Here is a 22,303-nt window from a genome sequence, read left to right as displayed (position 1 = left end):
ACAAAAGCCAAAGCTTTTGATACAGTAGACCATTCCATTCTTGTGGGCCGGCTAAGGAGTATTGGTGTCTCATAAGGTTCTTTGGCCTGGTTTGCTTACTACCTCTCTCAACGAGCACAGTGTATGAAGTCAGAACATCTACTGTGTCCGCCACTGCCCGTCACCAACAGAGCACCCCAAAGCTCAATCCTAGCCCCCATGCTCTTCTCAATTTACATCAACAACATAGCTCAGACAGTAGGAAGCTCTCTCATCCACTTATATGCAGATGATACAGTCTTATACTCAGCTTGCCCCTCCCCGGATTTTGTGTCAAAAGCTCTACAACAAAGATTTCTTAGTGTCCAACAGGCTTTCTCTACCCTTAACCTTGTTCTGAACACCTCCTTAACAAAGGTAATGTGGTTTGGTAAGAAGAATGCCCCGCTCGCCACAGGTCTGATTACTATATCTGAGGGTTTAGTCACCTCATACAAGTACTTGGGTGTATGGCTAGAAGGCACACTGTCCTTCTCTCAGCACATCTCAAAGCTGCAGGCTAAAGTTAAATCTAGACGTGGATTGCTCTATCGTAATCGCTCCTCTTTCACCCCAGCTGCCAAACTTTATCCTGATTCAGATGACCATCCTACCCATGCTAGATTACGGAGATATAATTTATAGATCGGCAGGTAAGGGTGCTCTCAAGCGGCTAGATGTTCTTTACCATTTGGCCATCAGATTTGCCACCAATGCTCCTTATAGGACACATCATTTCACTCTATACTCCTCTGTAAACTGGTCGTCTCTGTATACCCGTCGCATCACACACTCAAACAGGACAGTTTTATCTCAATCTCTTCATTCAAAGACTCGATCATGGACACTTTTACTGACAGTTGTGGCTGCTTTGCGTCATGTATTGTTGTCTCTACCTTCTTGCCCTTTATGCTGTTGTCTGTGCCCAATAATGTTTGTACCATGTTTTGTGCTGCTACCATGTTGTGTTGCCGCCATGTTCGGTTGCTACTATGTTGTTGCCATGTTGTGTTGCTACTGTACTGTGTTGTCATGTGCTGCTGCCTTTCTATTATCTTGTCTTAGTTCTCTCTTTATGTTGTGTTGTCTCTCTTGTCGTGATGCGTATTTGTTTTTTTTAAATACCAGTCCCCCGTCCCCACAGCAGGTATTTTGCCCTTTGGTAGGCTGTCATTGTAAATACAAATTTGTTTTTAACTGACTTGCCTAGTTAAATAAAGGTTAAATAAAAAACTGCCAAAATGGATAATGACTTAACCCCCATGTCTTTAAAGCGTGTTGTCTCGAGTGGATTGAAACATAGGTTTAACATAGTCTAAGTAATTATTTGATGATAGTAGGCTAGTTATCAATCAATTAATCAATCAATGTGACTTATAAGCATTATAGGGAATGTAAAAGCTTCAAAACAGTATGGACCATGTTGTTAACTTACATGATGATCTCTTGTTAAAGCACCCTTTCCTTCAGCAAACATTTAACCTGTCAACAGCTGACTTATGTGAGATCCTCTGTAGCAGATAACATGTTATTTGGGCTGTCTCGGAGTAAACTGTAGTATTTATCAGTTAAGTGTTTATAGGCAGGTTATTCAGCAGTTACATTTTGATTACACATAGACTACATGACCAAAAGTAGGACACCTGCTCGTCGAACATCTCATTCCAAAATCATGGCCATTAATATGGAGTTGGTCCCCCTCTTGTTGCTATAATGGCCTCCATTCTTCTGGGAAGGCTTTCCACAAGATGTTAGAACATTGCTGCAGGGACTTGATTCCATTCAGCCACAAGAGCATTAGTGAGGTCGGGCACTGATGTTGGGTGGTTAGGCCTGACTCGCAGTTGGCGTTGCAATTCATCTCAAAGGCGATCGATTCAGTTGAGGTCAGTCAAGTTCTTCCACACCGATCTTGTCATGTTTGTCATTTATTATCATGTCTTGTCCCTGTGCTCCCCATTCTGTTCGTTTCCCTCTGCTGGTCTTATTGGGTTCTTTCCCTCTTTCTATCCCTCTCTCTCCCCCTCCCCCTCTCACTCTCTCGCTCTCTCTTCTCTCTGTCGTTCCGTTCCTGCTCCCAGCTGTTCCTATTCCCCTAATCATCATTTAGTCTTCCCACACCTGTTCCCGATCCTTTCCCCTGATTAGAGTCCCTATTTCTTCCTTTGTGTTCCGTTCCTGTCCCGTCGGTTCCTTGTTTAGTATTCACCATGCTGTGATTGCGTTTCGCCCTGTCCTGTCGTGTTTTTGCTGTGATTGTGTATCGCCCTGTCCTGTCGTGTTTTTTGCCTTCATCAGATGCTGCGTGTGAGCAGGTGTCTCTGTCTACTACGGCCTGCGCCTACCCGGCTTACCTGCAGTCTGTGGCCGCTTCTCCAGTTATTCCCCTCTACAGACTAGAGGATTTCTGTTATTCCCTGTTTGGACTTAAATAAACTCTGTTTCTGTTAAGTCGCTTTTGGGTCCTCTTTCACCTGCATGACAGAAGGAACCGACCAAGGAATGGACCCAGCGACTTCAGACGCTCGTTACACTGCCGTCAAGATCCAAGGAGCCATGCTCGGCAGACACGAGCAGGAATTGTCTGCTGCTCGCCATGCCGTGGAGAACCTGGCCGCTCAGGTTTCCGACCTCTCTGGACAGTTCCAGAGTCTACGTCTCGTGCCACCTGTTACTTCCTGGCCTGCCGAGCCTCCAGAACCTAGGGTTAATAACCCACCTTGCTACTCCGGGCAGCCCACTGAGTGCCGCTCCTTTCTCACGCAGTGTGAGATTGTGTTCTCTCTCCAACCCAACACATACTCTAGAGAGAGAGCTCGGGTTGCTTACGTCATTTCACTCCTTACTGGCCGGGCTCGAGAATGGGGCACAGCTATCTGGGAGGCAAGGGCTGATTGCTCTAACAAGTTCCAGAACTTTAAAGAGGAGATGATTCGGGTTTTTGACCGTTCAGTTTTTGGTAGGGAGGCTTCTAGGGCCCTGGCTTCCTTATGCCAAGGTGAACGGTCCATAACGGATTATTCTATTGAGTTTCGCACTCTTGCTGCCTCTAGTGAGTGGAACGAGCCGGCGCTGCTCGCTCGTTTTCTGGAGGGACTCCACGCAGTGGTTAAGGATGAGATTCTCTCCCGGGAGGTTCCTTCAGATGTGGACTCTTTGATTGCTCTCGCCATCCGCATAGAACGACGGGTAGATCTTCGTCACCGGGCTCGTGGAAGAGAGCTCGCATCAACGGTGTTTCCCTGCTCCGCATCGCAACCATCTCCCTCCTCTGGCTTTGAGACTGAGCCCATGCAGCTGGGAGGGATTCGCATCTCGACTAAGGAGAGGGAACGGAGGATCACCAACCGCCTGTGCCTCTATTGCGGAGTTGCTGGACATTTTGTTAATTCATGTCCAGTAAGAGGCCAGAGCCCATCAGTAAGCGGAGGGCTACTGGTGAGCGCTACTACTCAGGTCTCTTCATCTAGATCTTGTACTACTATGTCGGTCCATCTACGCTGGACCGGTTCGGGTGCTACATGCAGTGCCTTGATTGACTCTGGGGCTGAGGGTTGTTTCATGGACGAAGCATGGGTTCGGAAACATAACATTCCTTTCAGACCGTTAGACAAGCCTACGCCCATGTTTGCCTTAGATGGTAGTCATCTTCCCAGTATCAAATTTGAGACACTACCTTTAACTCTCACAGTATCTGGTAACCACAGTGAGACTATTTCTTTTTTGATTTTCCGTTCACCGTTTACACCTGTTGTTTTGGGTCATCCCTGGCTAGTATGTCATAATCCTTCTATTAATTGGTCTAGTAATTCTATCCTATCCTGGAACGTTTCTTGTCATGTGAAGTGTTTAATGTCTGCCATCCCTCCCGTTTCTTCTGTCCCTACTTCTCAGGAGGAACCTGGCGATTTGACAGGAGTGCCGGAGGAATATCATGATCTGCGCACGGTCTTCAGTCGGTCCCGAGCCAACTCCCTTCCTCCTCACCGGTCGTATGATTGTAGTATTGATCTCCTTCCGGGGACCACTCCTCCTCGAGGTAGACTATACTCTCTGTCGGCTCCCGAACGTAAGGCTCTCGAGGATTATTTGTCTGTGTCTCTTGACGCCGGTACCATAGTGCCTTCTTCTTCTCCGGCCGGGGCGGGGTTCTTTTTGTTAAGAAGAAGGACGGTACTCTGCGCCCCTGCGTGGATTATCGAGGGCTGAATGACATAACGGTTAAGAATCGTTATCCGCTTCCCCTTATGTCATCAGCCTTCGAGATTCTGCAGGGAGCCAGGTGCTTTACTAAGTTGGACCTTCGTAACGCTTACCATCTCGTGCGCATCAGAGAGGGGGACGAGTGGAAAACGGCGTTTAACACTCCGTTAGGGCATTTTGAGTACCGGGTTCTGCCGTTCGGTCTCGCCAATGCGCCAGCTGTTTTTCAGGCATTAGTTAATGATGTTCTGAGAGACATGCTGAACATCTTTGTTTTTGTCTATCTTGACGATATCCTGATTTTTTCTCCGTCACTCGAGATTCATGTTCAGCACGTTCGACGTGTTCTACAGCGCCTTTTAGAGAATTGTCTCTACGTAAAGGCTGAGAAGTGCTCTTTTCATGTCTCCTCCGTTACTTTTCTCGGTTCCGTTATTTCCGCTGAAGGCATTCAGATGGATTCCGCTAAGGTCCAAGCTGTCAGTGATTGGCCCGTTCCAAGGTCACGTGTCGAGTTGCAGCGCTTTTTAGGTTTCGCTAATTTCTATCGGCGTTTCATTCGTAATTTCGGTCAAGTTGCTGCTCCTCTCACAGCTCTTACTTCTGTCAAGACGTGTTTTAAGTGGTCCGGTTCCGCCCAGGGAGCTTTTGATCTTCTAAGAGAACGTTTTACGTCCGCTCCTATCCTCGTTACTCCTGACGTCACTAGACAATTCATTGTCGAGGTTGACGCTTCAGAGGTAGGCGTGGGAGCCATTCTATCCCAGCGCTTCCAGTCTGACGATAAGGTTCATCCTTGCGCTTATTTTTCTCATCGCCTGTCGCCATCTGAGCGCAACTATGATGTGGGTAACCGTGAACTGCTCGCCATCCGCTTAGCCCTAGGCGAATGGCGACAGTGGTTGGAGGGGGCGACCGTTCCTTTGTCGTTTGGACAGACCATAAGAACCTTGAGTACATCCGTTCTGCCAAACGACTTAATGCCCGTCAAGCTCGTTGGGCGTTGTTTTTCGCTCGTTTCGAGTTTGTGATTTCTTACCGTCCGGGTAGCAAGAACACCAAGCCTGATGCCTTATCCCGTCTGTTTAGTTCTTCTGTGGCTTCTACTGATCCCGAGGGGATTCTTCCTTATGGGCGTGTTGTCGGGTTAACAGTCTGGGGAATTGAAAGACAGGTTAAGCAAGCACTCACGCACACTGCGTCGCCGCGCGCTTGTCCTAGTAACCTCCTTTTCGTTCCTGTTTCCACTCGTCTGGCTGTTCTTCAGTGAGCTCACTCTGCCAAGTTAGCTGGTCATCCCGGTGTTCGAGGCACTCTTGCGTCTATTCGCCAGCGCTTTTGGTGGCCGACTCAGGAGCGTGACACGCGCCGTTTCGTGGCTGCTTGTTCGGACTGCGCGCAGACTAAGTCGGGTAACTCTCCTCCTGCCGGTCGTCTCAGACCGCTCCCCATTCCTTCTCGACCATGGTCTCACATCGCCTTAGGCTTCATTACCGGTCTGCCTTTGTCTGCGGGGAAGACTGTGAGAGCCGCCAATAAACGCAGGATTAAGAGTCCAAGGTATTGTTGCGGCCAGAGAGTGTGGCTTTCCACTCGCAACCTTCCTCTTACGACAGCTTCTCGTAAGTTGACTCCGCGGTTCATTGGTCCGTTCCGTGTCTCCCAGGTCGTCAATCCTGTCGCTGTGCGACTGCTTCTTCCGCGACATCTTCGTCGCGTCCATCCTGTCTTCCATGTCTCCTGTGTTAAGCCCTTTCTTCGCACCCCCGTTCGTCTTCCCTCCCCCCCTCCCGTCCTTGTCGAGAGCGCACCTATTTACAAGGTACATAAGATCATGGACATGCGTTCTCGGGGACGGGGTCACCAATACTTAGTGGATTGGGAGGGTTACGGTCCTGAGGAGAGGAGTTGGGTTCCGTCTCGGGACGTGCTGGACCGTTCACTCATCGATGATTTCCTCCGTTGCCGCCAGGATTCCTCCTCGAGTGCGCCAGGAGGCGCTCGGTGAGTGGGGGGTACTGTCATGTTTGTCATTTATTATCATGTCTTGTCCCTGTGCTCCCCATTCTGTTCGTTTCCCTCTGCTGGTCTTATTGGGTTCTTTCCCTCTTTCTATCCCTCTCTCTCCCCCTCCCCTCTCACTCTCTCGCTCTCTCTTCTCTCTGTCGTTCCGTTCCTGCTCCCAGCTGTTCCTATTCCCCTAATCATCATTTAGTCTTCCCACACCTGTTCCCGATCCTTTCCCCTGATTAGAGTCCCTATTTCTTCCTTTGTGTTCCGTTCCTGTCCCGTCGGTTCCTTGTTTAGTATTCACCATGCTGTGATTGCGTTTCGCCCTGTCCTGTCGTGTTTTTGCTGTGATTGTGTATCGCCCTGTCCTGTCGTGTTTTTTGCCTTCATCAGATGCTGCGTGTGAGCAGGTGTCTCTGTCTACTACGGCCTGCGCCTACCCGAAGCGACCTGCAGTCTGTGGCCGCTTCTCCAGTTATTCCCCTCTACAGACTAGAGGATTTCTGTTATTCCCTGTTTGGACTTAAATAAACTCTGTTTCTGTTAAGTCGCTTTTGGGTCCTCTTTCACCTGCATGACAGATCTAAACAAATTATTTCTGTATGGACCTCGCTTTGTGCACGGGGGCATTGTCATGCTGAAACAGGAAAGGGCCTTCCCCAAACTGTTACCACAAAATTGGAAGCACAGAATCGTTGATAATGTCATTGTATGCTGTAGAGTTAAGATTTTCCTTCACTGGAACTAAGGGACCGTGCTTTGTGCTAGCCCGAACCATGAAAAACAGCCCCAGACCATTATTCCAACTCCACCAAACTGTACAGTTGCCACTAAGCATTCTGGCAGGTAGCGTTCTCCTGGCAACCAAGAGAACGCATTTCCATTGCTCCAGAGTCCAATGGTGGCGAGCTTTACACCACTCTAGCCGACGCTTGGCATTGTGCATGGTGATCTTAGGCTTGTGTGCAGCTGATTGGCCATGGAAACTATTATTGTGCAGACGTTGCTTCCAGAGGCAGTTTGGAACTCAGTAGTGAGTGTTGCAACCGAGGACAGACTACGCGCTTCAGCACTCTGCAATCCTGTTCTGTGAGCTTGTGTGGCCTACCACTTCATGGCAGAGCTGTTGTTGTTGTCCTAGACATTTCAACTTCACAATAACAGCACTTACATTTGACAGGGGCAGCTCTAGCATGTCAGAAATTTGACGAACTGACTTGTTGGAAAGGTGGCATCCTATAATGGTGCCACGTTGAAAGTCACTGAGCTCTTCAGTAAGGCCATTCTATTGCCAATGTTTGTCTATGGAGATTGCATGACTGTGTGTTCAATTTTATACACGGCTGAAATAGCCGAATCCACTAATTTGAAGGGGTCTTCACATACTTTTGTATATATAGTGTAAATCTTAGCTTCACGAAATGTGTATGTGTGGAGAAATCTTCACTTCTGCAAAACCTGTTTTTCATACAGTATGTTTCTATACAGATTTAGTATGAATGTTGTGTAAAATGTATGTAAAATAAGTCAATTGAGACTATCCAATTCAATGATTTTATTGCCCTTGGATCAGCAATACATTTGAAATAATTGTTGTTGAGTAACCAGCCTGACAGGATGAAAGAATCAGGAATTATCTTGTACAAAGCAAGGTAGTCTAATCTAAAGAATCTAATGTGCAGGGCAAAATATTTGCTCTTTAAAATAGGATACAAATGTCCAAAACAAACAAGATTAACACCAATTAATAGGATATATACTGTATATATATATATATTAAAAACAAAGTATTTCCAAGATCATTTTTACTAGGCTGCACACCAGGTGCTAGAAAAAGGTCAATGTAAAAATGTTGATACTGTGTTCGAAACCTTCAATGGTCTCTCCATGGACTTAAACTAATTGATAAATATAAATTTAACAAATTAAACTACATTACCTTAAAGATATTAGTCAAATATTTCTGAGACACATTGAACACATCAACATATTTTCGAGATCAAGTAAACATGAGTAATCTGAGTCAATTCCATGTGAAATCTGGGGCTAATAACGTCTTCAATGATCAATCTTGAATGACCAATGAGGGAGGCTGTGCCATTTCTAAGCATAACATTCCATGTTTCCATCTGTCATTCTACTCCTCTTTCACTCTGACCCTCAGTACTTTCCGATCCATCTGCTTCCACTCTCACACACCATAAATATATACACAATTTCTACCATTCATTCCCTTCGTATCAACTGCACTTGTCCTTTTGTACTTCAGTCTCAGACTTTTCCCAATTCCAACTGTCTTTTTGCCCTCATAGGTTGCCTTACCATCGACTGCTTGAAGTTTCTTCCGTTTCCTGTGGCATACATGATGGCGGTGGGAATGCTCTCTTTCAAAGAGAGCTCCTGGAAGTAGCTTTTCTGTGTTGTTGTTTGGGTGACCTTGGGGAATTGTCCTGTGGAGGCCATTGTGGCTTAGTCAGCTTTATGTCATCCTCTACTTTAAAGGCTTTCTGTGGGGAGTGGGCTTGTGGAGGCCACACAACAGATATCTTATTACAATTGAGTTTATTCTCGTTAATTGATTTCATAAATTCTTTTTCAAGGGTGTCCTTTTCTGTTGAGCCTATGCTGCTCTGTGAATACCTCCAATCAAATTGCTCTGATGAGGTAATGAGTCTGCCATTTTCATTGACATTCTTTTCATTGTGAGGTGTCTGACCAAATCGATTATCGTAGTTCCCTTTGGACTTGAATAGTTGTTTGTAGTGCGGTAAACAGTACAGATGTCCATGGAGAGAGACATAGTTGCCAAGGCTGGAGGAGACAGAAGTAATTATTTTTCAAAACAGTGAAGAAGGGCTACAATTAATTCCAACATTCCACAAACATGTAAAACCTTTCACTGCTTAATTTGCAAACATAACACAATAGAATTGGTGTCTTATGTGCAGCAACAAACTGTTGGGACCACAACCATTCAAGCACAGCTTACCAGTTCACAGCAACAATCCACTCACAGTACTTTGAACTCCACTTGGTTTGGTTGATATGTACTTTACCTTAATTTATTTCTGCAGTACTCGCAGCAGAAACAAGATTTATGGAATTTTTTTCTGTCCGCTATTAGAGACTCCATCGGATAGACCCTCCTCCGACACACAGTGCAAAGCTCCGACTTGAGAACTCGAGTCTGCCAGAGAAAAGTGAACACCATTATAGCCTTTTTTAAATCACAACATACAACGACTCAGTTATTAAGAAATGTTTTCAAGGCGTAATTACATGACCATGCGTAGTAAATCATCAAACAGGCACAATCACATTATAGGCACAATCAAAAAATACATTATTTACTGATAACAAACAGTGTGCTGCCATCCTGTTAGAAGGTAACATATTATTTTATTACATTGGTTAAGATGGATTTTCATTGTGTTCCATGGTGTTTATCGCCCCCTAGTGGAGCTTATCAGTATCATAGAAAGACTAAGGAAACAGGAAGTAGAGGATTCGCTTTGCAAGCATAAAAGCAGCTAAAAACAACGCTACGGTGCAGGTCTTTCATTGCAGTTCTTTGAGTGCAGTTAATTTCTTGTCACGCTTCAGCCTTGGAAAAAAACAATTCTCACTATTCTGCCCATGAATTGCATTCGCATGCCAAACTAAACAGATAGCTAACAATATGTTAATTCAAGAAAAGTCCCGTCTTGGGAGTTTTATTGAAGATTTAGTTGTTAGCTATCTGTCTAGTTTTGCACTGGAACGCAATTCAAGGGCAGAACAAACAGTGTTGACCCTATCTTGTACTTTGTGTTGGTTTTGAAGGTCAACAATAAGAAGGGTTGTATTTAAATTGGATCGTTACAATATATTGTATATGTGTGAGATGCTATTTCGACATGTCATCATGACATGCTTAAGTCTTGTTCTTTTGCCATGTTTCATTCATTGACGCATTTGTTATTTTTTCATTCACAATAATCTCTCTCCATATGCAGGCACATGTAAATATGTTTGGTCACATTGAATATCAGAGGGTGCATTTTTACAAGCCATTATTATTAACAGCTAGTTTAAGTTCTGTCATGCAGGCAGCACAACTCTTTACCGGTAACAATAGTCTTCGTTTGATGTGATACAACATGTGATGTTCTCTCCTCTGAGACACTGTAGCCGAGACTCTTGAAAAAACTCTCACTCTCCGTCCATGTTTCGTGGAAATTCCTCAGCAACTCTTCAGTGGAAGCCTCATCTGGGGTTTCAGATGGCGTCACCTGAGAAACTTTTTTTTTTACCACGTCAGCATATGAGAAGGGGGGGATGGTCGGTTGTTACGCTCTTTGAGTGCTGGGAAACCATTGTGCTGCTCAGTGATTCAATCGTCTTGTTGCCTAATTCATCTAAGTTCACAAAATGCTCTGTGACTAACTTGGTTTCAGAGTCTGTTGGGTCTGCTGACATTTGTTGCACTTCTTTCTGGGAAGGCAGGGACAAAATCTGCCCGGAGCCCCTCTGTGTCTCCTGGGTGTTCACCTTCTTTGAACTCTCTGTTGTGTTTTCACTCAGGTTTGAATCCAGCTCATCCGGTTGATTTTTCTCGTCTTTGAAAGATGGACTTTGCTCACTCATTTCAAAAACATTTTTAATAGCCTTGATGTCCAAAGTAAACATTTCCTCCTCTTGAGTTTCTGTATCTTCTATGTCAGACTTTGTGTATTCTGTCTCACTCCCACGTCTTTCTCTCATTGCTATAGGCTTTCTGACATAAACTTTCTCTTCTGGTGTTTCAAATTTGTTGACTAATCCAGACAAGTCCACCTTTGGAAGGTTCTCCTTCTCTTGGTTTTCTGGTTCGAGCATCTCCATGTCTGGGACCAAGCGCTCTGGTATGTCAATGGGATCCCTTCGTACATAGGTCTTATTTACTTTAGCTTTATGAGTCTCTTCAAAAAACTCTCTCTTGTCTCTCACTGATGTAGTCACTATTGACGACTCTGACATTCCTGAAGCTTCCATCAATTCTTTTTCGGTTGACTCTGTAGATCCCACTACTTCAGTGCTGTTCTCTGCGATTTTCTCAGATGTGCTTTGTGTTTCATCCCTACTGTCTTGGTTTGTTGTTTTGGGCTCCTCCATGTCTGGGCCCAAGCGCTCTGGTATGTCAATGGGATCCTTTCGCACATAAGTCTTATTTACTTTAGCTTTATGAGTCTCTTCAAAAAACTCTCTCTTGTCTCTCACTGATGTCGTCACTATTGACGACTCTGACATTTCTGAAGCTTCCATCAATTCTTTTTCGGTTGACACTGTAGATCCCACTACTTCAGTGCTGTTCTCTGCGATCTTCTCAGATGTCCTTTGTGTTTCATCCCTGCTGTCTTGGTTTTCTGGTTCGAGTATCTCCATGTCTGGGCCCAAACGCTCTGGTATGTCAATGGGATCCTTTCGCACATAAGTCTTATTTACTTTAGCTTTATGAGTCTCTTCAAAAAACTCTCTCTTGTCTCTCACTGATGTCACTGCTGATGAGTCTGACAATTCAGAAGTTTCCATAGCCTCTATGGCAGCTGACTCCCATTGGTCATCCCATATAAATCCCATTTCTTCAGAGATTTTTTCTGTGATTTTCTCAGTTGCTTTTTGTACGTCTTCCTTCCTCTCTTGGTTTTCTGTTTCAGGCTCTATAATGGTTGGACCTAAGTGCTCTAGGACATTAATAGGGTATTTTCGTACATAGGTCTTATTTATTTCAGCTTTATGAGTCTCTTCAAAAAATTCTCTCTTGTCTCTCACTGATGATGAGTCTGACAATTCAGAAGTTTCCATAGCCTCTATGGCAGCTGACACCCACTGGTCATCCCACATAAATCCCACTTCTTCAGAGATTTTCTCTGTGATTTTCTCAGTTGTGTTTTGTACATCTTCCTTCCTCTCTTGGTTTTCTGTTTCAGGCTCTATAATGGTTGAACCTAAGTGCTCTAGGACATTAATAGGGTATTTTCGTACATAGGTCTTATTTATTTCAGCTTTTTGTGCCTCTTCAAAAAACTCTCTCTTGTCTCTCACTGATGTAGTCACTATTGACGACTCTGACATTTCTGAAGCTTCCATCAATTATTTTTTGGTTGACTCTGTAGATCCCACTACTTCAGTGCTGTTCTCTGCGATCTTCTCAGATGTCCTTTGTGTTTCATCCCTACTGTCTAGGTTTTCTGGTTCGAGTATCTCCATGTCTGGGCCCAAGCGCTCTGGTATGACAATGGGATCCCTTCGCACATAAGTCTTATTTACTTTAGCTTTTTGTGCTTCTTCAAAAAACTCCCTCTTGTCTCTCACTGATGTAGTCACCATTGATGAGTCTGACATTTCTGAAGCGTCCATGTCTTCCTTATCCATTTGAAGGAATGACCTTCCACCTGTGACCTTCACAGCAGCCTTTTGAACCTCTTCATATACTTTTTTGGGACGTTTTTTGGCAGTGACAATTGTCTTCGCTAGCATTTCAGAAGTTTCCTCAGTTTGTTCCTCAATTTTGATCTGCCGATAGAATGATGCGGGGTATTCCACAATGTCAGATTTATTTTCTGTGACCTGCATAGGAATTGGAACCGGAGGTGGCGTCACTCCACAAGAAAGCTGGGCTGTAGTATATTTTATCCACGCCAAGTTCTCTGCTCTAGAAAAGGTGGGAGAGGGTGTGGCCCTATTGATGTGTGATGTAGGAGGTTCCAATTTGCGAGGGGGAGGCGTTGGGGGAGTGGCTGGTCTGAGCATTGGGATAGGTGACGGGGTTATTCTCCGAGGTGAGGCCATTCTCTGGGTAGATTCAATGGTAATAAAGGTGGGTGAGGGTGAGCGCGTCCGTAGTAAGGGTGAGGGTGCGCTACGATCAATAGATTTTACACTCCACTCTTGCTTTTTGCTTTCACGTGATGTCCTTTTACTTTCCACTTTTGAAGAGCCAATACTTATCTTTTGTATTTTTTGAGTTTCCCCACCAACAATGATCTTTTCAGAAGTAGGTTTACTCTCATGCTTCTCCAGAGTAGTGTGGGTTCCCTCTAAACAATCCTCAGTGCTCCCTGTTGAGGGCTTTGCAGGATCCTTTTGTGATGACTGGCTTGTCATTTTTCCACTTTCCACTTTCACTGGAATATTTCTGTATTCCTCCTTTGGTTTGTCTTGAATCTGCTGGTTTGAGGTCAACTCTTTCTTCTTTTGCGATGCCTTGACCTGTTTTTCGACTTTCACTGTTCCTTGTTCCTGGATGCGTTGGTGAACTTTGCTTTCATCTTTGCTTTCAGTGATAATCACTTCCTTATGTACCTGAATGTGCTCCTCTTGATGGGCTTTGTGCGTCTGCACTGCAGTGATCTCCTGACTTTGAGTGGAACTTTCAGAAACAGATTTAGTTGATTCTGCAGAGGCAGCCGCATCTTTGGATTTTGACCTCTTCTTCTTCTTCTTCTTCTTCTTTCTTGCGGGAGTTGGAGTTGCTGGTTGGTTGTCATTAACAGCAAGAGCTTTCTGACTGTCCTCTTTGACCTTGACTTTGTCCTCAGTCTCATGATGCATTTGCTCACTAGAAACCTTTCCCTTAGTGACATCCTTCACCTGTGAAATGATTTCCTTAGCTTCATCTGGCTGTTTCATGTCTTTTACTTCTACTTTCTTTTCTTGCCCTTTGGCCTTCTTTTTGCCTGTTTTGACATTAGTTTCTGAGGTTACCTTTTTAATTGACTGACTAGGAACCTTCTCAGGTGCTTGTGATACATAAATATCATATTTATTTTTGTCTTCCAAGGGTGATCTGACTGCTTTGACAATTGTTTCTTGGGTTACCTTTTCTGTTTTGGTAGGCTGGTCAGAAACCTTTTCGGGTCCTTGGGATGCAGAATTATCCTTGTTCTTCTTGTCCTCAGATTTATGGGAATTTTTAGTTTTTAGATTTCTGACATCTTTTTTGGCATCTGGTTTTGTATCTTCAACCTTTTTAGCATCACTGGTCGAGATCTGGACTTGAGAGGTGATTTTGAGGTTTTTGACATCTTTCCTGACATCTTTATTCAGAGTATCAACCTTTTTATCGCCACTTGTCGAGATCGGGACTTGAGAGGTGGTTTTGAGGTTTTTGACATCTTTTCTGACATCTTTATTCAGAGTATCAACCTTTTTATCGCCACTTGTCGAGATCGGGACTTGAGAGGTGGTTTTGAGGTTTTTGACATCTTTTTTCACATTTTCAACCTTTTTATCGTCACTGGTGGAGATCTGGACTTGAGAGGTGGTTTTGAGGTTTTTGACATCTTTTTTCACATTTTCAACCTTTTTATCGTCACTGGTGGAGATCTGGACTTGAGAGGTGGTTTTGAGGTTTTTGACATCTTTTCTGACATCTTCATTCACATTTTCAACATTTTTATCGTCACTGGTCGAGATCTGGACTTGAGGGGTAGTTTTGAGGTTTTTGACATCTTTCCTGATATATTTTTTTGTATTTTCAACCTTTTTATCATCACTGGTCGAGATCTGGATGTGAGAGGTGGTTTTGAGGTTTTTGACATTTTCATTCACATTGTCAACCTTTTTATCATCACTGGTCGAGATCTGGACTTGAGAGCTACTTACAGCAAAGTGTGACTGCTCTGTGTATGCTGACAATACCTGTTGTTTAGCTGCAGTAACTGTCTGTTGCTTTGTGGAGGAAATAGATGTCTGGTGCTGAATGGAGGAGACTTTGGATGTTTCATTAGAGACAATATGGTGTTTAGTTGCAGAATTAACAGCAGATTCAGAGAGATTTTGCCCATTCCCAGCAGAGATCAAATTCATGCTTGAAGGAGTTTCTGAGATTTGGGCGTGCTTGGAAAAATCAGATGACAGTGTGTCTGACTTGACATTGGTCACAGTCTTTTCAGCATTCTCTTGAGTGAAACCAAACATCATGCTCTTGTTTGATTGCTCCATTCTGGTCTCCTCAGAGGAGAGCATTTCAAGGGCAGCAGTTACTGGCTCATGCATGAAAATGGGACTCAGTGTAGCAGGCGATGTACTACCCACTTTCTGTTTTCTGTACTTTTTCTCTGCCTTTATTAATGGAGTTTTGAATTGAGTGGATTTCAGGAAGGGAGGGGGAGAGGGTGGATGTGTAAATCTCATAGGGGCAACATAAACTTTCTTTAATGGTCGTGGTGATTCTGGTGGTTTTGGGATTTCAGATGAAACTTTTGTTGATGAAAATGATGTTGATTCAATTTGAGTTTTGCTGATTTCCATCACAGATTTGTTGGCTATGGTTGAATATTTCTCTGAGGTTGCGTGTTGAATTTTCTGAATCTGACTGGTTGGCTCAAGTTTTGACACTTGGTGCAATACAGGACCTTTCACCTTTTTGACGGTAACTTTTGTGGCTTTAGCTAGTGATTGATGAGGTGTCTGGGATGACATAGAGTCCAGTTCATACTGTGAGGGTGGGGGTGGAAGGAAATCCTGTGTTGGTGAGGGAGGGAAATTATCAGTCTCAACAGGTGGTGGGGGAGGAGGAGTTGGGGGAGGAGGAAGGTCCAAGTCCAGCCTATTGATAGAGGAGGCTGGGGTTAGGGATGATTGATCATCACATGGAGGTGGGGGAGGGAGAGAAAGTTCAGACTCAGACAATGTCCGTGTTGGGGTAAGAACATTTGTTTTCACTTTGGTTTTATCTAGTCTGATCAAACCCTTTCTACTTGAATTGAGGTTACAGAACTTAGTCTCCAATGTTTTAATACCATGGTTTTGAGTGATGGTTGTGTGTTGTATTACTTCCGTTGATTGTTGAGTAGTCTGTGATTCAGATGTATTGATTGTGTTTTGAGTTGAGAGGGATTGATTCTCTGGTGTTGAGCTCTCTGTTTTGACTGAATTAGCCATATTTTTTCCACGTAGGTTTCTTTGTGCTTCAATGCTTTGAGACCTATTTTTAAGTGTCTCAGTTTTGTTTACAACAGAACATTCATGGCTACCTTGCTGTGAACGTAATAGAGGGCTTCCTTGCTGTGAGCGCAATGGAGAGCTCGCAGGAACTTTGACCCTTCTAGCTCCCACTCTGATTTTAGGAGCTGCACGCTGGGCTGATTCCAGCAAGGATTTAATTGTGCCTTTAACGTCACCCTTTATCACCTCCTCTTTCTCTGGTTGAGTTTGTTCCTCCCTTGCCTCTTGCACCTCATGTGTCTCGTAGAGTGATTTAATGGACATTTTCACATCACCCTCGAAGCTGGGTCTCCGTGTCATTCTTGGAGAAGCTGGTGGTTCCAATAAGAGCTCAATAGTGCCTCTCACGTTTCCCTGAACATACATTTCCTGTTGATATGTCCTCCTGTCATTAGAAGCCTCTTGTAAACATTGCTTGGCTGTATGAATGTTACCCTTTACAATCTCTTCCTTCTTGATAGCCCTGACTGTTTGCTTTGCCTGCTCCAGGGATTTTAAGGTACTTTTGATGTCTCCAGGTACTAAATCTTCGATGACAACTTCAACTTTGGAGGTTGCAGATTTCTCTAGGGACCTCAGTGCCCCTTTGATGTTGCCGCGGACAATCTCTGGCTTTTCCACCTCCTTGGGCCGTGTTTGAGCCAACTCAAGGTGCCTTCGGGCTTTGTGTATGTTACCTCTTACCACCTCTTCTTTCTCTACAACCACTGTCTGATTTACAAACTGAGACAGCGAGTTCATAGCGGCTTTCAAATCGCCCCTCACTATTTCCTCTTTCTGTAGGCCATCCAGTGAGTGTGTGGGTTCAGTCATGAAAACCTTGACTGAGTTGTGAACATCTCCGCACACTATGTCCTCTTCATCTACTGTACGTTCAATTTGTGCTCGATTACTGTCAAGAATGAGTTTTGTCCCCTTTATATCTCCTCTAATAATTTCCTCTTTCTCTACCTTTTCAGGTAGAGTCTCATCTGGCTCTACCTGGAGTTGTTTGAGATAGTCAAGCGCCCCAGATTCAATGCATGTGGAGTAAAAGTTCACGTTTCCCTTTTCGTTCTCGTCCACCTTTATCCTCATCTGCTCTTGGCTTTCTGGGTTGGACAGTCTTTGGAGTGCATTTCTTATATTGCCTTTGACTATATCCTCTTTGTCAACACTGATGTCCTCTTCTTTATTTAGAAGAGAATATATCGTCATTCGCACGTCTCCCTTCTCATCCTCTTGAAGGAGTATACCGCGTTTAGCAGATCCTCCCTCCTTGAGAAGATTGTTGACAGCTTCCTGGATGTCACCTCTTAATATTTCCTCCTTTTCCACACTGATGCCCCTCTCTTGGTTGAACAGTTGGTGCACTGTTGTACTGATATTACCCTTCTCTTCTGACTCTACCACTACCCCCCTCTCAATTCTTCCCCGACGGTTCAAAAGATTCATCATAATGTTGCTCAGATCCCCGCTGATGATTTCCTCTCTTTGGATCTCTGCAGAATCCTTATTCATTAGCTGGTATTTTGCCATTCTAACATCCCCAATTTCATCTGCTTCAATGAGTACTCCTTTTGAATGAACGATTTTCTGGCTATAAAGTTCTTCAAGGGTTCCTTTGATACTTTTACCCAGGATTTCCGACTTCTCAACACGGTTCTCATTAAAGTCATGGAACGGAGTTGTTTCAAACAGCCATGTTGTTGTCTTTACATCGGCTTTGGGGATTTCCTCTTGAATAACTACTGCATCTTCCTCATCTATCTCCTTTATATGGTCAAGGGGATTCTGTTCAAAGAGCCACACTGATTGTCTAACATCTCCCCTTAACACCTCCTCTTTCATGACCGTTTCTATTAAATTCTCTTCGCTCTGGCTACGTATTTTATCCATTGTTTGAGTTTCGAACATCCATTTTGCTGTCCTGACATCACCTTTCTGGATTTCACTCACATTAACCGTTCGCACAGACTTCTGTGACAGCACATCAGATTCAAAACGTTGTTTATTCATGCTAACATCTCCTCCTTGAATATCTTCAACGGTTTTAACTGACATTTTTATATCCTCTGCAATCGTATCAAGTGGCTGTGTTTCAAATCTCCACTTGGCTGAAGTAACATCTCCTTTCTGAACATCCTCCTGTGTGACAGATTTGATGATATAGACCTCATCTGTATCACTGATAGAATCAAGAGGCTTGGTTTCAAACAACCACCGGGACCCGATCACATCACCCTTCAATATCTCCTCACTTGTGACAGTGGTGACCTCATGATAATGGCCCTCTTTGTCTTGAATGGCATAAAGAGGCTGAGTTTCAAACATCATGGTGTAGTTCCTCACATCCCCTTTCTCTTCCTCCTCACAAGTTATTTTCTGCAACTTTGTAATCTCTGAGGAAACCTCCTGGATTTTGTCTAAGGAGTACGTCTCAAAAATAAAACGACCTTTGTCCACATTACCTCCTTGTACATCAGTCACAGTGCGGGTGTCCAGAGTCTCTTCTTGGATATCACGTATGGCATCTATGGACTGGTTCTCAAAGAGCCATTTGCAGTTCACCACATTTCCTTTCTGGATGTCCTCTGATTGTGTAGTTGATTGTGTAGTTTTGAGCCTTTGCATGAACTCCTCAGATGTTGAGGTCATGATATCAGAGGACTGATTCTCAAAGATATACTTCATTCTATTGACATCTCCTGACTGAATGTCAATCTCTGTAACCCTCTTAGAGCTCTCGTCCTCCCCTGTGATGTTCCCAAGATTCTCCGTCTCAAATAAAAAACGAGCCATTCGTACATCTTTACCCTGGACATCTTCTTGATTCACAGTGCATGTTTGTAGAACAGTTTCTGTTTCATCTCGGATAGTGTCAAGTGGCTGTGTCTCAAACAACCATGTGCATATTTTTACATCTCCTTTGCGCATCTCCTCACTCTCATTTTCACTCTTCAACTCCTCCTTCTCATATGGGACATTCAGTAGTTTAGTCTCGAATAACCACTTACCGGTTTTAACATCCCCTTTTACAATCTCAACACTTTCCTTAGTTTTACTTTCCTCGTCTTCAATATTGCTGAAGTATTTAATTGCATCAAGAGGCTGTGTTTCAAACAGCCACTTGGCAGTTTTAACGTCACCAGACTCAACTTCTTCTTTGGATATTCCCTTAATAACTTGATAATTAGTGATGCTTTCATCAAACTGGTCAATGGGGCGTGTTTCAAACATCCATTTGCAGCTTGTTACATCTCCCTTGACAACCTCTTCCCGACGCACTGTTTTTACCTCATGGTAATGGCCAGAGCTGTCTTGCATGGCGTACATTGGTGTAGACTCAAACAGATGTTTGTTAGATTTCACAGAGCCACATGTTACACCCTCCACGAGTATCTTTTGAGATTCATCCCATCTGGTTAAGTCTGTGGTTTCAAATATTTGCTTGTAGTTTGAGACATCCACTTGATCTATTTCCTCCAGGTTAATGGTTCGAATAACTTCCTTCTTCTCCTCTTGAATGTGCTCCAGGGGTTGACTTTCGAAAACCCATTTCTGGTGTCTCACATCCCCCTTCTCTTCATCGAGTCTCACCATTTTTTGTAGCTTTCCAACCTCAGCAAGGTCTTTTATATTGTCCGCTGGAGTGGTTTCAAAGTAATGTCTCGCTGATCTGACATTGCCTCTGACAATTTCCGCCTTGGACAGGGCTCTAGCATTCGAATCCTCTTTCAAAGTATCCATTGGCTGGGTCTCAAATACCATGCAATTCTTATGGACATCTGCGTTGTAGTTTGTAGCTTGATCTTCAGTGAGATTTTCGAGGTTCACAGTGCAAATAATCCCCTTCTTCTCGTCTCTTATGTCCTCTAGTCGTTCATTCTCAAACATCCATTTTTGGTGTCTATTATCACCCTTGTGTTTTTCAGCTGCCACCAACATTTTGAGGCTCCCTACCTCATTGAGGTCCGTCAAAGCTGCCTTAGGACTAGTTTCAAAGAAGTGTCTCGCAGACCTAACATTACCACCGATAGTCGGGGGTCTAGCATTTGCGTCATCTTTCAGAGGATCCATTGGCTGAGTTTCAAACGCTAAGCGGTGTTTTCGCACATCGGCTCCAATTATCTCTTCCTTTTGCAGCGTTGAGCTCTCCCATTCATCTTCATTAACGGAGTCTAAGGTCTTTGTTTCAAACAACCATCTACTCCGGTGGACATCTCCTTTATAGTTGTCTTCCATGGACAGGCTACACACAAGTTTCACTGGGGCAGCAGGTTTATTAGCCATGTCCAGGGTTTGGGTATCAAAAAGCCAGGTAGATGTTTTAGTGTCCCCCTTCTCAGTCTCCACTTTGCGTATAGATGTTATCTCCAACATCTGGCCTGACTGTCCCATGAGGACGCACATGAACTGAGTCTCAAATGTGCTTGTGATCGTCTTCACTTCTCCCTTTATTGCCTCGAGCACTGATCTCAGACTCAGGAGGTGACTGTCATCAATGGTCTCAGTGTGACCTAACGTTTCCATGTACTGAGATTCAAGCATGTGTATGGTAGAGCTGCCATCTTCCTGGGTAAACACTATCTCTTTGGTTAGCTCTTCATCGCCATGCATTTTGTTCAGGGTCTCCATGGGTTGGTTTTCAAACAACCAGGCTGCAGCACGGACATCTCCTTTGTCCAACGTATTGAACTTGTGTCTATATTTAGTTAAAGCTATGTTGTCTGATCCCAATGCATCCATGGGCTTGGTCTCAAACATCCATGCTTTGCTTCTTACATCACTCCCAACAATCATCTCCTGTTCCATGTTTTGGTCGTCATCCTCATTTGAGGCGTCGTCTTTGATGGCATCCAGAGGTTTGTTCTCAAACATCCAGCGCATTGACTGCACCTCCCCTCTGAGGATCTCATCCCATTCCAGGTATTCTTCTTCTGGGCTAATGCAGTCGTTGGGGCTGCTACCGTTATCCTCGTATATATACCTTGTCTCCCCCGTGAACTCCTCCTGACTCTCTGGTCGGGTGTTTTCATACTCAGCCACATCACTATACATCTCTAAGTTTTTACGCACCTCAGGATGTATATGCTTGTAAAGGCGTTTCAACTCATACTGGTTTCTCTGCCTGAAGTATTCCTGTCTACTGAGTGGACGTTTAGAAGGGTAAGCTGATTCCGGGGGTTCAGGTGAGTAGTAGCACTCTACTGGCATATCTGGACTTTCTGATGGGACCTGCAGTAACTCTGGGGGTGGAGGTGGGAAGTACTCTAAATCTTCTGGAGGTGGTGGAGGGAAATAGTCAGTGTCCTCGTAGTCAACTGCAAGAGCAGATGTGTCCTCTATCACTTCAGTAGCAGCATTGTCCCATATATCACTTGCTGAGACATTATGTATCTCACTCGATGAGAAATTCTGTATCGCACTTGAGGAGAAATTCTGTATCGCACTTGATACATTTTGTATCTCCCTTGTTGAGACTGGTTTTTCTGATCTATTTGAAGCCCAATGCGACCTATTGATGTCAGCTCGGCCAATCTTTTTGGGAAGAAAATAATTATTGGGGTCATTAGAGGTCCCCGACATGTTTAAAGAAACAACATTTACACGCAAACATGACATGTATAGCTTGTTTAGTATACCAACTCTTTGTTTATCACAAATTGTCAATATTCAATCTCATCGTTATTAACTGAGGGATTGGTGCCCAAACATTATTTGATAAACGTCTTAGTGTTATTGTAATTACACATTAGCTACACTGCTACTAATTACCATTCAAATAAAGTTAATAACTATTTTCAGCAATGGGGATAAAAAGCAGAAGGGTTTGTGTACAGTAACCTAACCCAAAATTATACAATTTTTGTCCGTTGAAATAAAACGTGTTTAAGACCAAGCATGTTAATTAAACATGTCGAATTACCTTCATTGGCTTGCTTGGGGCAGCTTCTTCAATGGTTCTCTCAAAGTGATCTCTTAATTCCTTGGTTGTAAGTCTAGGACCTTCCTCCTCTAAAGATTCAAAAAGGGCAGAACAACATAATCCTACAGATTAGTCCATCTGCTTCACATGATTGAATTTAGAATCATTTGAACAATGCTTTTGATCTTAATGATG

At 43.9% G+C, this 22,303-nt stretch overlaps 1 protein-coding gene across 1 annotated transcript; it reads right to left on the bottom strand.

Annotated features, from left to right (window-relative positions):
- Nucleotides 1–9,287: 9,287 nt before the first annotated feature.
- On the bottom strand, nucleotides 9,288–21,498 carry xirp2b (xin actin binding repeat containing 2b). The gene is made up of 3 exons (XM_046360902.1): nucleotides 20,214–21,498; nucleotides 10,337–19,895; nucleotides 9,288–9,418 (listed from the first exon to the last, which is right to left on the bottom strand). The coding sequence occupies exons 1-2, from the start codon at nucleotides 21,394–21,396 to the stop codon at nucleotides 12,343–12,345; spliced, it is 8,736 nt and encodes a 2,911-aa protein (XP_046216858.1). The 5' UTR covers nucleotides 21,397–21,498; the 3' UTR covers nucleotides 9,288–9,418; nucleotides 10,337–12,342.
- Nucleotides 21,499–22,303: the final 805 nt, after the last annotated feature.

This window comes from Oncorhynchus gorbuscha, linkage group LG01, assembly GCF_021184085.1.
Source record: "Oncorhynchus gorbuscha isolate QuinsamMale2020 ecotype Even-year linkage group LG01, OgorEven_v1.0, whole genome shotgun sequence".
NCBI classification, from domain to species: domain Eukaryota; kingdom Metazoa; phylum Chordata; class Actinopteri; order Salmoniformes; family Salmonidae; genus Oncorhynchus; species Oncorhynchus gorbuscha.
This window is presented reverse-complemented; position numbering and strand designations above follow the sequence as displayed.

Excerpts from the sequence above, each read along its gene's own strand:
- xirp2b (XM_046360902.1), bottom strand. The coding sequence starts at position 21,396 with ATGCCAGTAGAGTGCTACTACTCACCTGAACCCCCGGAATCAGCTTAC. Across the intron at positions 19,896-20,213 it reads TGCTAGACCCCCGACTATCG|CCCTGTCCAAGGCGGAAATT; the intron begins GTGGTAATGTTA and ends CGAATGCTAGAG.